This window comes from Chenopodium quinoa, unplaced genomic scaffold, assembly GCF_001683475.1.
Source record: "Chenopodium quinoa cultivar QQ74 unplaced genomic scaffold, ASM168347v1, whole genome shotgun sequence".
NCBI lineage: Eukaryota > Viridiplantae > Streptophyta > Magnoliopsida > Caryophyllales > Amaranthaceae > Chenopodium > Chenopodium quinoa.
The window spans coordinates 1042578-1059689 of NW_018743196.1; the positions used below are offsets into that span (position 1 = coordinate 1042578).

Below are 17112 nucleotides of genomic sequence, written 5' to 3' on the forward strand. Positions count from 1 at the left end.
TAGTTGATTTAAATGAAAACTTGAAGTTTAACATATATATTACCATGTTATTAATTTTAAAAACGGACACTTTTGTGATAATTATTGTCACTTTTGTGAATATAAATATCACTTTTGTGAGTGACATATTTCTTTTGTGAATATGCAATACTTTTGTGAGTAAAAAGTAACACTTTTGTGAGAAGATGCATCACTTTTGTGAGCATTATTGTTACTTTTGCGAGTATTAGTGTTACTTTTCTGTAAATGCATCACTTTTGTAAGTGTTAGTGTCACTTTTGTTAGTAAATTCATCACTTTTGCCAGTATATGCATCACTTTTGCCAGTATATGCATTACTTTTTTAAGTATTAGTGTAATATTATATAAATGTTCATAATTCATGAGCAATTCCATATCACAATTCAAAATTTTGTATGAAAGTCAACAGTAGCATTAAACAAAAATAAAATCACTACAAAAAAGTATTCAATTGTGTTTCATCCAAACTCACTACAAGTTCAAAAAAGTCGCACAGTAGGTGTCTTCGATCCAAACTCTGAATTTGGATCTAGTAATGCTTTTTTCTTTGATTTCTTCCCTTTTTCAAGTGCTCCTTTTGCTCTCTTGCTTCTTCCCTTTGTTACAGCTCTCTTAGGGTCTAATATAGTGGGTATGGTTGTACTTGTTGATGAAGAAGCAGTATTATTGGTACTCTGAGCACTCTCTGCCACATTAGAATTGTCATCACTTGCAGCAACCTCCTCTGTAAAAGCTTCGGCCGCAAGTAAGTCTTCCACCATCTTCATACAGTTTTTGAAGTTTTCCTCCATGAATGCTCTTGCCTTTTCATTTTCTTGACTCTTTAAGATTAAGTTATAATATTTTCTCATCATTGTATGTCTCCATGGTGTATATGGGAGTTTTGGATTCTTATTTTCCATTCTATTCCATACTTCAGTTTTTGCAAGCTTTGTCCATCTTTTGCTAATGTACTTCTCTGGAATTCTTGTAATAGAATGTAGATGTAAAATTCTGAGGCAGTGACAGCATAGCCAACCAGAAGCTTCGAAATTCTTGCAAGTGCACCATATAGTTTGGCTCTCATGTATGTAACTTACCTGTTGGGAAGACCATGGCTTTTCTTCTAGCGATACTTCATAAAGAATAATGTTTTCTTCAGTTCTCCCTAGAATTTGTACTGTGGTCGCCATTGAGTAGCCAAATTCCTCTTCAAAGTCTCTAAATAGAGACAATGTGTAAACCTGTACATTAGAGAAATAAATTAGCTTACTATCAGTCATGTTCCTTTGCATGTATCATTTTTATATTTGCTTATATTGTTTGTTTTCAGTTCTTAGATATATGTAACAAAAGGAATATAGAATTACCTGAGCAGCATGCTTTAGCATTCTGGATAGTGGCAATGAAGTAAAGGCTATTGATTTGCTACAGGTAAACTCATTATACTTCTCATCACTTCTCCATCTTTTTATGGTTCTTACAAAGATTCTATAGAATTTTGTCAGTGTTGTTGATTTATTAGCTCTGAATCCTACTACATGGTTCGTACTTTCACTTCTTTGTGATGAAAGAATTCCTGCCGAGAAGAATTCTTTACTAAATGCTGGACAACACTTTTCCTTTAGATTGTACACCCTTTGGTACCATGCATGATTAACCAAATCAAATTTTTATATCATTTCTTTCCATCTTTCTTCAAATTATGTTTCTGTCACACATCCCTTCAAGCATTTGTTGAATATTTTTTTGAACTCATTATCCCTTTTAAGGGCTCCAAATCGTGTTATTTCATTTTGTTCTAAGTGCCATATGCATAGCCTATGCCTTATGTCTGGCAATACCTGCATTCAGAATGTGATGTCACTAAACTTGAACACTTATTCTCACAACAGTGATATTTTTACTCACAAAAGTAACATTTATACTCACAAAAGTGATACTTATATTCATAAAAGTTATGAACACAAAAATGACTTAAAATGAGAGTGGAATCAGTGAATATGATATTGTAATAGAAAAAGAAGTACCTGCTCAATTGCAGTAGCCATAGCTTGGTCTTGGTTAGTGAATATGGAGGTTGGAATTCTATTCTCCATAGATTTTTTAAAGGTTTCAAGCAACCACACAAACGACTCTGTTTTTTCATTGCCTATGAAAGCACATGCAAACATACAATTTTTCCAATGGTTATTGTTTCGGGGTTTTCTGATGTCCTGCGGGAGAGTTACAATTCCGAGACTGGAACCGGACGCCTGTACCTGCAAAACAAACGGATGCTCCGGATGATTGGAGATCCGCCTCCGACGGTCAAGTTAGCACTTGATTAAGGAGTAATTAATGTGGAAATTAAAGTGATTGGGTCTCTCTAGGTGAGAGTGTTTAATGTGCGTAATCTCCTTTAATGAGGATTAAGGGAGGTATTTATAACCTTGGGAAACGTGCCAATCCTAGGTTTAGGTTAACCTAGGGCTGATTGGGCTTCCCTCGGAAGTTGGGCCTGGGTGGCCGGTTTCTCCATTAGGCATGGAGTATGCCACGTGTCATGACATAATAGGTCCAGGGTGGACGAATAAGCGTGTGCCACGTGGAAAGCCCTGATAGTTCCAACTGGGGGACACTTGGCAGGACTTGATTGGCCCACGTGACGCATTCCGATTGGTGGGAGCAAAATCCCCTAATCATTTGCCCCTCACAGGTGGCACGTGACTGGTCACGTGTTACCTGTGACAGGTGTCGCACTGTAACAGGCGACGACCTGCTACAGGTGTCACTCGGCGAAAGGCCGAGAGAATATCCCGCCCAAATTGTGAATTCTGGAAGTGACCCTTCGCCTTTTCACTTCGCCTATATAAGGGAGTGTTGACTTCAGTCATTTTCACACTTGAGAACTTTTTGAGAGAACATTCGGACCCCTGAACTTGCTCTGGCATTTTGGACCCTTTCTGCCTACCGCCTGCTCTGACAAGCCGACTGCAAAGGATTTTCAGATCTCCATCAACGTCACTCGTTCAGGTAACCGTCGGTTCTCTTACTCTTAATTTTCTCTTTATTTTATTCTTTTTTGAAATGGCACCACGGAAGCACACGACACGACCTAGGTTAGTGATCAGCCGGTCACCGGGGACGGCTGAATCTAGGACTAGGAGTGCCGCCTGCCCTTTTCCGGACCCATCTTTGCCCTTTATACAAAGTCCGACTATCTCTGTGTCTATGCAGAACATGATGGCCAGAACGAAAAGAACTGCTAGAATTTCGAACTCAGACGGCTCCTCCCACAGGGTGCCGATTAGTGAAACATCTGACCAGGCGCCAGATGTGGAAGTGAACCAAAGCGGCTTGAAAGCCGACAGTTCTGAGGGAGGAGTCAAAGTGACCCCTTCCAATTTTACAGTTGACAAGTCTACATTCTCTCCTGCTCCTTTTAAAGGAGAGGAGGCGGGCCCCTCTGGGAGAGGGGAGGAGTCGTCCTCTTCGGACTCGTCAGAGGACGAATCCGAGTCTAGCTCTTCTGGCCATGCTTCTCTGGACACAGAAGAGAAAAACAGTCGCCTACAAGAGGCGAGGCTTTCTCACGCAGTTGAGAAGGGGGACAATTGGGCGGAGCCATCCGCCTCTTACCGAGAGCAAAATACCCCCTACTACTGCACTGTCCCACGGGGCCGGATCACGGCCATGCAAGAGAAAGTGGGGAGCTTTATTGCGAACCACACAATGGGCCCCGGATTTTTAGTGTTCGTGCCGGATCCAGAAGACACAGTCGTCTGGCCGGTTGGTACTAGCTATGATGGCGCCTGCTTTGGCTGCTACGAGGCGGCCATCAAGGCTGGGCTGCGCTTCCCACTACATCCGGCTGTTCAGCGGATCTTGGATGGGTATGAGTTGGGGTGATGGAAGTTAGCCCCGAACTCCTGGGTCAACGTACTCGGCTATGTGGCCGGGTGCGAACTGCACGGGGTGGAGCCAAACTTCGAGGCTTTCGCCCACATGAACTACCTCAGCCGGACCCCTAAAGCAGGCGGTACCGGCTGGTATCAATTGACAAGCCACAGAGGCTACCTCATGACAAGAGGTAAAGCAAACAAGTGGAAGGACTGGCGAAGCACCTTCCTTATCATTGAGAGTTCAGACACAGAGTTGAACAAGCGCTTCAACAGGTGGAACAGGAATCCGCCTCTTCTTGCAGGCGGCCGCAGCATGCCGCCTGTTCCCCCCAAAGCTAAGAAAGAGATCCTGGATAAAGGACTCTTTAAAGTAGAGTCGAGGGTCGACTCTACTTCAGGGGTACGAGAGCAAGTACCCCTGCACTGCGTCCCGAGCTTCAAATGGCTCTACGACGAGTACTTTTTGGCCGCCTGTGGCCTCAGCAGTCGGTGCTCAAGAAGTAGCCGGCCTGTCGAATACTCTGTTTTTCCATGCATTACTGTTATGACTTTTTATTAACTTTGCTATTTGTTTTTGCAGCGGACGCCATGAGCAAAATTACCGCCTCCAAGACTGCGGCGGCCATGTTGCGGGCCTCCATCATGCAACAGTCCTCAACCGACTCCCCCAACAAGGGGGCGCCCTTGGTGAGCTTCGAACCTTTCACTCTCTTTTTGGAGTTGGGTTTATGCATATACTGACCGAATGTTGTTTTTTTTTTTTTGTTTGTTTTTTTTTTTTCAGACGGGTGCTCCAAGAGCTTCTTCTTCCCAACAGCCGGACTCCAAGACCCGGAGGACGACTGTTGCGAGCTCTCCTGGTTCTGCCAGGAAACATGCGGCGGCTGAGAAACAGCCGGCGGCTGAGAAACAGCCGGCCACTCCTTCTAAAACTCCAATTGGGCCGCCTAGAAGTATGAAGCTGTCTGTGTGAATTTAGACTTGCTCCCTTCTTTACTAGGTCTAACTCGTTTTCTTATGGTTGATGCAGCCGGCCCTCAGGAGCCTGACTTGGTCGAGGTGGCCAAGTCTATGATCAAGGTCGTTCCTCCAGCTGAAAGGGAGGCGGTCAGGGGTGTCGGCACCCTTGACCTAGACGGGATTGCAGGGGTCCTTGCTGAGGTATACTTAGCATATTTTTGGTTATTTGAATTCCAGGACGCCTGTTTTTTATTTGGAAACTGACGCCTGTTCCCTTTTTACTTAGGCCCTGCTCCGAGTGAACGGCCTCCGCAAGCCGCTTGACAGGAAGAACAAAGAGGTAAAGGCTGCAAAAGCTATGGCCGCCTCTGACTGTGATAAGGCAATATTTCAAATTGCCCAAAATGAAGTTCTGACAATTGACATTCTTTATTATCAGGCGCAGGCTACTTCTGCCATCCGGGCTCAGTTAGAGGCGGCCCAGAAGAAAAATAGCGAGCTGGAGGCGACCATCAACAATCTCAAGGCCGAGCTGAGACCTCTTCGCCAAAAAATGTCCTCATACGACACCTTGGAGAAATCCTTGGCGCACGTAAAGGAACGCCTGGTGACCCAGGAGAATAATCTTACTCAGGAGCTCTCGGAAAAGGCCGAGCAAGAAAAGAAAGAGCTGGTCCGGGAGATGATGGAAGACTCTGCTCAAATCCAGCGCATGACCTGGGGCCGCCTCTTCCCCAATGCCGACTATTCCTCCTGGGAAAAAACGTACCGCCAGTGTTCTGATAGATATAATCAAGAGATCCTGGCGGCTGCTGAGGACGAGACGTTGGAGGAGGAGGAGCCGGTAGTGGCGCTTGTGCCGCTTGGGGGTAATGCATCGAAGAAGGATGCAGCTGAAGGCGAGTCCAGCAAAAAGAGTGCTGACCAGGCGGCAGCTGCTAATATTGAAGATCTGCCCCCTTCTTAAGCTTTATGTCTTCTTTTCACGGCCTGCGTGCCGTTTGTTTCTATTTACCTGGCCAGGGGGCCGGGATTCTGAATATTTGGCCGGTCTTTAATGACCGGCTTCTTTTTATGCCAAAATATTTCATTTTTGTTTTGTTTCAAATTTGTTTAAGTATCGAATATTCTGATATCCAATTGCACACTATACCGACTGTTTTGCATGGCCGATAGTTGCGGACAGGTACGAGATAGTTAGTTACGCCACCTATGCCCCTGGACGACTGGTTGTCTGTTTCCAGGCTAAGCGATCAGTCGGCCACTTTAAAGAATGGATTTCCTTCAACCAAGTAGGAAGGTGGTTTCCAACCTGCCTTTGTTTTTTAAGATAGAGACTCTAGTCGGTCCAGGCCGACTGTTCCCCGCCACTTTTAATCTAGTGTGAACAGGCGCTGTGTGAACACCTTTTTAGCTTCATACTAAATTTTTTAAGGAGTGACCATGGAAACATAATTGTTACCAAGTCGCCAAGTGAGTGAGTAGTAGAGGTATCAAGCGGTGGGTACCGGTTGTTCCCCTTTATTCGCCAATGTTTGTTGGCTATTAACTCATAAGATACCAATGGTTCTTATCCCAAGTAGTTCAGTCGGTCGGTTGACACAGATGGTTACTGCGAACACTTGTTTGACCTGATTAGTCAGTTAAGTGAGAGGTATCCTTGTCCGGGAAAACGGCTACATGGTTGTCTTGGTTAGACAGTCGTATAGGTGCCGTGTAATGATTTTATAGAAAAATGTTCCACCCAAAAGGGAGCTGCTCTCTGCGACGAATTTCATCCGGATGGATGCCGTCGGACGCCTGCTATAATGTTGGGACAGGTCGAATTGAATTTATATTTGGATCAGTTGGCTTGGCGCCTGGTCTGATCATTTTAGCCATGAGCCTTTGATAGTTCTTGGTGAACTATGTTCTGGGAGAGTAACCGGTTTTGTGGAACAAGCGGCGTGCCCCTCTTAAGTAAAAATTAAACATGGAGAGTAGCCGACTGTTTGTCAGTAGGTATGCCCCTCTTAGGTAAAAATGAAAATTAAACATGGAGAGTAGCCGACTGTTTGTCAGTAGGCATGCCCCTCTTAGGTAAAAAATGAAAATTAAACATGGAGAGTAGCCGACTGTTTGTCAGTAGGCATGCCCCTCTTAGTACAGAATTGAATGAAACATCAAACTTTTATTAAATAGCCCTCGACTATTTACATCATTCAAAAGAAATATTTCTTAAGATTATCTACATTCCAGGTTCGAGGCAACGGTTGGCCGTCTGGTGTTTCCAGACGGTAGGTACCGTCCCTGACCTCTTCATAGATTCGATAGGGTCCTTCCCAGTTGGGAGTTAGTTTGTCAGACTCATTAGCCCTACCAACTGCTTCCATTTTTCTAAGTACAAAGTCCCCCACTTTGAGTGGACGCATGTGTACTTTTTTGTTGTATGATCTAGTCATTCTCAGGCGGTAAATTTCATGGCGCAAGACAGCATTGCCCCTCCTTTCTGGGAGTGAGTCTAATGCCAGGCGCATGGCTTCCCAGTTTACCTCTTCGTCATATAGCATTACTCGAAGAGTCGGTTCGTAGTGTTCTATTGGAAGAACAGCTTCCGCACCATAAGCTAGGAGGAATGGAGTTTCTCCAGTCGCCCCTTTTTCAGTCGTCCTAATGGCCCAGAGAACATGTGGTAATTCATCCGCCCATAGGCCGCCTGCTCGTTCAATCTTTTTCTTGAGACCGTCTGAGATGATTTTATTAAAAGCTTCAACTTGGCCGTTTGCTTGTGGACGACCGACTGATGCAAAGTGGTGTGCAATTCCTTGGTCACCCAAACAGATTTTGAGAACATGCGTCTTAAATTGGGGACCATTATCAAAGACCATAGACATGGGAACCCCGAACCGAGTGATGACATTTTTCCAGATGAATGAAATTACATCCTTCGTCTTGATTCCCTTTACAGCCTCCGCCTCCACCCATTTAGTGAAGTAGTCGACTGCAACAAGTATGTACCTCCTTCCGCCTGTAGCAGGCGTATAGGGACCCAGAATATCCATGCCCCACTTAGCAAACGGTAGTGGGCTATGAATGGTAGTGAGGTCAGTAGCCGGACGGTGAATTAGTTTGCCAAACCTTTAGCACTTGTCACATTTTTTCACCATCTCCATTGCATCTGCTTCTAAAGTAGGCCAAAAGTAGCCCTGTCGCTTTGTCCGTTGAGCAAGCGTCCTACCGCCTATATGGAAAGCGCAGTAACCAGAGTGAAGATCGTCTAGTATCTCTCGCCCCTTTTCTGGAGTAACACATTTTAAGTAGGGTTGAAGGTACCCTCTTTTGTGAAGTTCTCCCTTTATCATTTCAAAACTGGCCGCCCGTTTTTTCAGCGCTGCCGCCTGGTGATGATCATCCGGCAGGGTATCGTCTGTCAGATATGCCCTGATTGGATCCATCCAGGTTGAGCTTCTGTCTAGGATTCCAATAGGGTCTTCCTCGATGCTTCTCTTCTCCATTACTTCCCAAAAAACAGTTCGAGGAGTAACACAAGAGGCGGACGATGCTAATTTTGAAAGTGCATCCGCCTGGTTGTTTTCTGATCTCGGCACTTGAGTCAGATGAAAATCTTCAAGTGAACCGACTGCCTGTCGTACCGCCTGTAAATACTTGATCATGGCCGGATGGGTTGCTTCGTATTCGCCATTATACTGACTCACTATCAATTGTGAATCGGAAAAGGCGTTTATCTTTCGTGCCCCTGCCGCCTTGCACATGCGGATTCCGGCTAGTAAAGCTTCATATTCTGCCTCATTGTTTGAGGCCTGAAAACTGAAGCTTAGAGCATATTCGTACTTGTCGCCTTCTGGCGACTGACATATGACGCCTGCTCCACAACCATTTGAAGTAGAGCTTCCATCCACATATACCTTCCAGACTTGGTCTGGATCTCGAGAATCAGGGGGACGAGTCATTGATAAGCCTTATTATCATGGGTTGAGAGAAGCATTTTAGGGTGTGTTTTGATGCTTTATATGTACTTTTGTTAGCTTTTGTGAGTTTTGGGCTGTGATCTCACTTATGTGCAAAAGGCGGGATTTATGAGTATAAGTGAGTGAGTGAGCTCGGGAACCAATGAAGAGTTATGTAAGAAGGATGGACCTTGGCTCGTGATTTGAGAGTTGTGATGGAGCATGGAAGAGCAAGGAAGAAAGCTTGAGGAAAAGGTGAAGCAAAGCAAGAAGAAGAAGCAAGGAAAGAAGGCGAAAACAGCAGGAACCGCTGCCAGGGCCGCTGGCAGCTGGCCAGAGCCGCTGGCAGCGGGTATACCAGAGTGAGGGGCTGCCAGAGCAGCTGCCAGCGGGTCCAGAGCAGCTGCCAGCGGCTCTGGCAGAAATTCGGGCTGTTTTGGTTAATTTTCAGCAATTTGGCTTTGTTTTGGCTCGTGTTTTGGATATTATTTTATTATTATTATTGTGTTATGTTATTAAAATATAGAAACATATAAATAGCTTAGTTTTAATTAAGTTTGAAGTTAGAAAAAGGAGAATTAAGTTTTGAGAAAAAAAAGCTTTCTAGGGTTTTCTTGGAATTTTCAGAATTCTTTGTTTTGGAATTAGAATCCATGGAAGCTTAATCTTCCGGATTCTTGGTTAAAGATTGAAGCTTTTAGCTACGAATTGTGAGATCTTTCTTCTCTTAATATCTATTGAATATATATTGTTCCTTGAATTAATTTCATGATTTGCTTTAATCAATTGCTAGGTTAGAATTATTGGATTCGCTTGCATCTAATTAATCTTTCCAAAGTAGCAACTTTAGGTTATTGATGCATGCTTTTGGTTGATAACTTGAAGAGGGAATAATATTATTGAAGAAATTAGACCGCTTGTGTTAATTTATTCAATCCTTGTTGATTTCTCCGTTTATTTTCTTCTTGTGGATAATTTAGAGCGCTTGTCTTGAATTGTGCATTGGAAAGGGTTAGAAAGGAGCGCTTTGCTATTTCTAACTATTTATGAGAATTTAGAATCTAGGAATTCTACAACAAGGTGTTCAATAGAGCTTGATTGAGGAGACTTCTATGATCAATTTGTATGTTCATTAGTGGATTTCGCATAACCAAGACCGTTCTTCTCATTGATTACCTATTCGTTACGTTCGTTGTTCTTACTTAGTTCATTTATCATCATTGCTCGTGAAAACCCCCCTCGTTACTTAGGTTACTACCGTCCTAGAGTATTTCCACTTAGGTTTCCAGTTATTAGTCCCTTTTTCCCTGTGGATTCGAACTCGACTTCCCTAACTACGTTTATTTGCAGTTAGCTTAGTTGTGATATTTTTGGTTGCATACGACTGAGGCACACCAAATTTTGGCGCCGTTGCCGGGGACTTAGGCGTTACCGTTTAATTGTTTATCTTAGTAGAATTTATTTTAGGATTGTTCTTAGCTATTTTTTTCTTTGTTTGTTCGCTAGGGTATGATAAGTACCCGTTCTGCTAACAAAGAAGTTTTGCAGTTTGATCCAGAAATTGAAAGAAATATTTCCAGGTTGCGAAGAGAGGCAAGAACAAACCCCAGTGAATCAACATACATCTTCAACATTCAAGAAGAGGAAGTGATGGCAGAAAATCGAACACTGAGAGAGCTAACAGCTCCTAACTTGAACCAACAGCCGTTGTGCATCGCATATCAGCAGTTGGAGGAAGGTGCTAATGTTGAGATCAAATCTGGTCTAATTCATCTATTGCCGGCATTCCATGGCATGAAGGGTGAAGATCCAAATAAACATCTGGCAGAATTTCATGTGGTATGTACTAGCATGAAACCGATTGGGATGACTGATGAGCAAATTCAGTTGAGAGCATTTCCTTTTTCTCTCAAAGATGCAGCGAAGGATTGGTTTTACTATCTTCCCCCAGGGAGCATAACAAATTGGGCAGGTTTGAAGAAGTGTTTCTTAGAGAAGTATTACCCAGCCACTATTTCTGCAAGCCTTAAGAAAGCTATCAGCAATGTGGATCAGAAGGAAGATGAGTCCTTGTATGAGTATTGGGAGAGATTCAAGAGATTGTGTGCTAGTTGTCCGTACCATGGGTATTCCAATCAAGACCTCATCCTATACTTCTATGGAGGTCTAACAGATGATGATTTGAGGATGGTGAATGCAGCAAGTGGTGGAGGGCTAGTGAATAAGACTCCAGGAGATGCAACTAGGCTGATTGCAGAGCTAGCAGAGAATTCTAGGCAGTTCAGTCAGAGAACTCCCACGCGCCGGGTGAATGCAGCAAATTCAAATACAACTGAGTTAGAGAGTCAAGTAGCTGATTTGACTTCTATGATGCGTGAGTTCATGGTGAACTCAAGGAATCCACAGCAACTGAATGCTTGTGGTTTATGCACCTCCACAGGACATCCCACTGATGCATGTCCTCAATTACAAGAGGAACAGAATGAGCAGGCCAATGCAATGGGTTTCCAAGGGCAAGGTCCTCAGAGAAGATATGATCCATATTCGAATACATACAATCCAGGATGGAGGGATCATCCAAATTTGAGATATGGGAATTCCCAGGGGAACCAACAACATCAGCATGCTCAAGGTCAACAACAGTTTCAGCAATATAGGGCACCGTTCCTAACACCTCAAGGCCAAAGCTCTAATTCAGGTAATATGTCAACTGAAGAAATGATTAGATCACTAACTTCTAATGTTTCTACCATGCAGCAGAATATGATGCAGTTTCAACAAGAAACCAGATCAAGTATTCAAAACCTGGAGAATCAAGTCAGTCAAATCTCAAGTGCAGTAAGCCGACTTGAAGCTAAGGACTCTGGAAAGCTTCCATCCCAAACGGAGCTGAACCCTAAGCAACAAGTTAATGCAATAACATTGAGAAGTGGCAAAAAGTTGCAAGAAACTGTAGTTGCACCTAAGAAGGCTAAAGACTTGATTGGAGTTGAGGAGGAGGAAGTAGAACAAGAAACTAAGGCGAATCCTCCAACCTTTACCTCTTATGAGCCTGTGCCACCTTTCCCAGAAGCCTTGCAAGATACTCGAAGGTATGAGAAAGACAAGGATATTTATGAGACTTTCAGCAAATGTGAGGTAAATATGCCCCTCTTGAATGTGATTAAAAGTGTTCCTCGTTTTGCTAAGTTTATGAAGGAACTGTGTACGATCAAGAGAAAGCACAGGTTGGGAGGAAAAGAAAAAGTGAAGGTGAGTGCTCATGTTTCTGCAGTTTTTCAAAAGAAACTCCCAGAAAAATGTGGTGATCCTGGTATGTTTACTATTCCTGTTACAATAGGAGACACCACATTACACCGAGCCATGTTGGACCTAGGTGCATCAATCAATGTCATTCCCTACTCCCTGTTTAAATCTTTAGAACTTGGGCCTTTGCATGAAACTGGGGTAGTAATTCAGTTAGCTGATAGGTCCAATGTATATCCTAAGGGGGTAGTAGAAGATGTACTTGTTAAGGTTGATGGATTGATCTTTCCTGCTGACTTTTACGTCCTTGACATGGAACATGACAAACAAGCAGCCCCTATCCTGTTAGGAAGACCTTTCTTAAAGACTGCTAAGACAAAAATCGATGTGTCTACCGGTTCTTTGACTATGGAGGTTGATGGGAAAGCAATTGTGTATAACATTTATGATACCATAAAGTATCCTGTTGATACTCATTCTTTATATTCTATAAATGTTGTCGATCCAATATTGCATGATGTTTCTAACATTGATCATGGGGATGAGCTCCTCACACCTATTACTAATGTTGTGTCTGGTGATTGCTTGGATTCTTCTATACCTACTAATGTGCAGGTGAAGGTGGCGGAATTGAATGAACAGTCCAAGCTTCCACCTATACCACTAGGGGCAACACCCACCCCGTCATCATTTCCGGGCAAGAAATTATCCCAGGTATACCACAAAGCAAAGAATAAGGTGTGGCATGACAAGATGAGCTCCCGTTGGAAGGGTCCAATTCAAGTTGACAAGGTCTATCCGCATGGAGCGGTAGAAATTCGGAGTTTAGAGACCAACAACATGTTCAAAGTGAATGGAAAAAGGCTCAAACCATACTACGAAGGGTTCAAGGTCGAGAATTTGGAGAACATCGATCTCTACGAGCCATCAATTGATTAACGAAGTTTCATGAGTTGTGTCGAGCCAACGACGTTAAACAAAGGCGCTAATCGGGAGGCAACCCGAAAACTCTTCCCCGTTTTCATTTATTTTAGTTTTTATTGTTTTTGTTTTGATGTACCCAGTGCTTTTGGTGGATTTATGTAGGAGGATGCTTTGGGAGTACGTATTGTGAGCAAAAATAGAGCAAAACAGGTAAAAACAGGCTTTGGGAGGCAGCCCCTGCAGGAGCCGCTGGTAGCGGGTTGGCAGCTGCTCTGTAGCCGCTACCAGCGGCTCTCCAAGCAGCCAAAAAATCCCAAAGTTCTGCCCCAGCCGCTGGCAGCGGGTCTGGTGCCGCTGCCAGCGGGTGTCCTTCAGGAAAAAAAAAAAAAAAAAAAAAAAAAATATTTTTTTTGCAGCAGCCGCTGCCAGCGGGTCTTCCAACAACATTCACCCTAAATTCCTTCTTAAGACGCTGGCAGCGGGCCCCAAGCCGCTACCAGCGGCATTCCCTGCATACCTGAATTTTTGCCCTTTTAAACCCCTTTTTCTTCAATCCTACAATCCAATTCATTCTAGTCTTTATCCAAAACCCCAATTAATCACTTCCCTCTATCCCTTAGCAAGTATTCTTTATCCAAAACAACCCATTTGCCCCATTTTCAATCCAAAATTCAGAAATTTAAAAACCCCTCGTCTAACCTCTTTTCCCTCAATTTCAAGTCCAATTAAACCTTAACATTGTTTCAATTTCTAAATTCTAAACTTGAAATTTGAGGAATTGTGTGAACCTTGGTGTTTGGAGGTTTGGTGGGTTGCTCATTGTATTTTGAAAGAGGAGGTGAGATTTGTGCAATTCGTTCTTGTGCAATGGGAAGACATAACAAGTGAAGGCAACCTCTTCACCTACGAGGGTTGCAAGGGGGTAGACAACAAGGGGATACTTCAAGGGAGGGTGTATCACCCTCTTTTCCCCAAGCAAATGACTTCATGGGCATTCGTCTAACTACGAAAGAAAAGACTACATGGGTTCAACTTCAACAGCCCAAAAGAATGGTGCAATGCACAAAAGTCGTCGATTTGGAGGCATTGCAAGTGGTTGGTTTGGACGAAGTGATGGAGCACGAGCGCACCTACTTATGTGAGGTATAGATGAATTCCTTTCCACTTTGACTAAGAGATGTCAAGAATTTCTTTCAATTTTAACAATAAGAACTATGTCATGCCTTATGCGGTGATTAGAAATGCATTTGGTTAGAATAATCTTCCCATGGGCAACACTTGGGGTCCCCATAGTTCATTTTTCTTCTCGAGAGTTTTGAAATCCTTGATAATGCCGAATCTTCCAACTTCGGGAATCCTTCCCATTAAGGTGGTACTTATTTCTTCCCTTTCCCTTACTTTTGTTTTTATTGTTGTTGTTCTTGCATTGAGGACAATGTCTCATTCAAGTAGGGGGGGAAGCAATTCTTGCATATATTCTTTGAATTTTGTATAGTTATCTTGATTTCATGTTTTGTATAACTATCTTAATTGTGGTTCAATGAAGCAAGCTTGAAAAAAAAAAAAAACAGAAAAAAGTATGAAAAAAAAAGAAAGAAAGAAAAAAGAAAAAGAAACCCGCTAAGTCGAAAACCTGAAAAGGCGGCTTAGGCAAAAATGGGGGCCCGGTTAGGTTGAAAACCCGAAAGGGCGACCTAAGCAAAAAAGTGGCTAATGAGTGGGTGAGAAAGTGAGATTTGGAAAAAGATGAGAGGCTAGGATGAAAACCCGAAAGGGCTCCTAGGCAAAATGAGAGAAAAAAGAGAGAAATGTTCATGAATTTGATTTTTCAAGGAAATTTCGCATCTATTTGCCGGAGTCGGTGTCATAAGGGGAGGAGATATAAGGAGGTGTCGGGGTAGGTTTCATCTTGGTGATTTTGGGAGATAGTTGAGATTTTGGGGGAATTTGTTGATCATCTTAGGAATTTGAGAGCGTGAGTTGTTTGTTTTCACTCTTGAATGTGGAAGTGTTTTTATGAGATTTTTGGTTAAGTTGAGTTTTTGTTTGCCCAATTTTATCAAAAATTTCATTTCTTTAGGCGGTTGAGAATATTCATACTCATGGCTATGCGTTTATCGTTCCAAGTTGATTTTGGGGATGAATTGATAAATAAGAAAAAAGGGAGATTCAAAGTGTGAAGTATGGGGGAGTGTGATTGTGATTGGTTGATAAGTACTAGGATGTTTTGTTGAGTTTGAGTGCATAGAGCTAAATTGATTCCACCATCTTCTGTTTTGAACCTTAGTGAGGAGGATGTGTTTTATTCTCTAAGTTTACTCGAGGGCGAGTAAAGGTTCAAGCATGGGGGAATTTGATAAGCCTTATTATCATGGGTTGAGAGAAGCATTTTAGGGTGTGTTTTGATGCTTTATATGTACTTTTGTTAGCTTTTGTGAGTTTTGGGCTGTGATCTCACTTATGTGCAAAAGGCGGGATTTATGAGTATAAGTGAGTGAGTGAGCTCGGGAACCAATGAAGAGTTATGTAAGAAGGATGGACCTTGGCTCGTGATTTGAGAGTTGTGATGGAGCATGGAAGAGCAAGGAAGAAAGCTTGAGGAAAAGGTGAAGCAAAGCAAGAAGAAGAAGCAAGGAAAGAAGGCGAAAACAGCAGGAACCGCTGCCAGGGCCGCTGGCAGCTGGCCAGAGCCGCTGGCAGCGGGTATACCAGAGTGAGGGGCTGCCAGAGCAGCTGCCAGCGGGTCCAGAGCAGCTGGCAGCGGCTCTGGCAGAAATTCGGGCTGTTTTGGTTAATTTTCAGCAATTTGGCTTTGTTTTGGCTCGTGTTTTGGATATTATTTTATTATTATTATTGTGTTATGTTATTAAAATATAGAAACATATAAATAGCTTAGTTTTAATTAAGTTTGAAGTTAGAAAAAGGAGAATTAAGTTTTGAGTAAAAAAAGCTTTCTAGGGTTTTCTTGGAATTTTCAGAATTCTTTGTTTTGGAATTAGAATCCATGGAAGCTTAATCTTCCGGATTCTTGGTTAAAGATTGAAGCTTTTAGCTACGAATTGTGAGATCTTTCTTCTCTTAATATCTATTGAATATATATTGTTCCTTGAATTAATTTCATGATTTGCTTTAATCAATTGCTAGGTTAGAATTATTGGATTCGCTTGCATCTAATTAATCTTTCCAAAGTAGCAACTTTAGGTTATTGATGCATGCTTTTGGTTGATAACTTGAAGAGGGAATAATATTATTGAAGAAATTAGACCGCTTGTGTTAATTTATTCAATCCTTGTTGATTTCTCCGTTTATTTTCTTCTTGTGGATAATTTAGAGCGCTTGTCTTGAATTGTGCATTGGAAAGGGTTAGAAAGGAGCGCTTTGCTATTTCTAACTATTTATGAGAATTTAGAATCTAGGAATTCTACAACAAGGTGTTCAATAGAGCTTGATTGAGGAGACTTCTATGATCAATTTGTATGTTCATTAGTGGATTTCGCATAACCAAGACCGTTCTTCTCATTGATTACCTATTCGTTACGTTCGTTGTTCTTACTTAGTTCATTTATCATCATTGCTCGTGAAAACCCCCCTCGTTACTTAGGTTACTACCGTCCTAGAGTATTTCCACTTAGGTTTCCAGTTATTAGTCCCTTTTTCCCTGTGGATTCGAACTCGACTTCCCTAACTACGTTTATTTGCAGTTAGCTTAGTTATGATATTTTTGGTTGCATACGACTGAGGCACACCAGTCATCTCAACAATAAAGTCAGCAAAGGCTTGCCCCTTCACTGCTTTTCTAGGGTCGAAAGTAACTTCGAGGCTCTGTATTTCTATGGCCCATTTGATCATCCGGCCTGACGACTCCATGGTGGTCAGTGGCCGCTTTATAGGTTGATATGTATACACGACGACTGCATGTGCCAAAAAGTAGGGCTTCAATTTTTTAACAGCCATGAAGAGTGCAAGACCAAGTTTCTCCACTAAGGGATACCTCAACTCGGCATTTTTCAATACATGACTGACAAAGTAGACCGGGAGCTGACAGCCGTCTCTTTCAGCAAGAAGAACAACGCTTAACGCATGATCAGAGACGGCCAGGTACATGTAGAGTACTTCTCTGGGCAAAGGGCTGACCAGCCTTGGCAAGGAAT

At 42.7% G+C, this 17112-nt stretch overlaps 1 protein-coding gene across 1 annotated transcript; it reads right to left on the minus strand.

Moving 5' to 3' along the window:
- Window positions 1-500: 500 nt before the first annotated feature.
- LOC110732920 (protein FAR-RED IMPAIRED RESPONSE 1-like) lies at window positions 501-2099 on the minus strand. Its single transcript, XM_021912905.1, has 4 exons — window positions 2031-2099; window positions 1756-1844; window positions 1371-1638; window positions 501-1244 (listed from the first exon to the last, which is right to left on the minus strand). The coding sequence occupies exons 1-4, from the start codon at window positions 2097-2099 to the stop codon at window positions 501-503; spliced, it is 1170 nt and encodes a 389-aa protein (XP_021768597.1).
- Between the last annotated feature and the right edge of the window lie 15013 nt (window positions 2100-17112).

Excerpts from the sequence above, each read along its gene's own strand:
- LOC110732920 (XM_021912905.1), bottom strand. The coding sequence starts at position 2,099 with ATGGAGAATAGAATTCCAACCTCCATATTCACTAACCAAGACCAAGCT. Across the intron at positions 1,639-1,755 it reads GCCCTTAAAAGGGATAATGA|GGTGTACAATCTAAAGGAAA; the intron begins GTTCAAAAAAAT and ends ATGGTACCAAAG. Across the intron at positions 1,245-1,370 it reads TGCTAAAGCATGCTGCTCAG|GTTTACACATTGTCTCTATT; the intron begins GTAATTCTATAT and ends TCTAATGTACAG.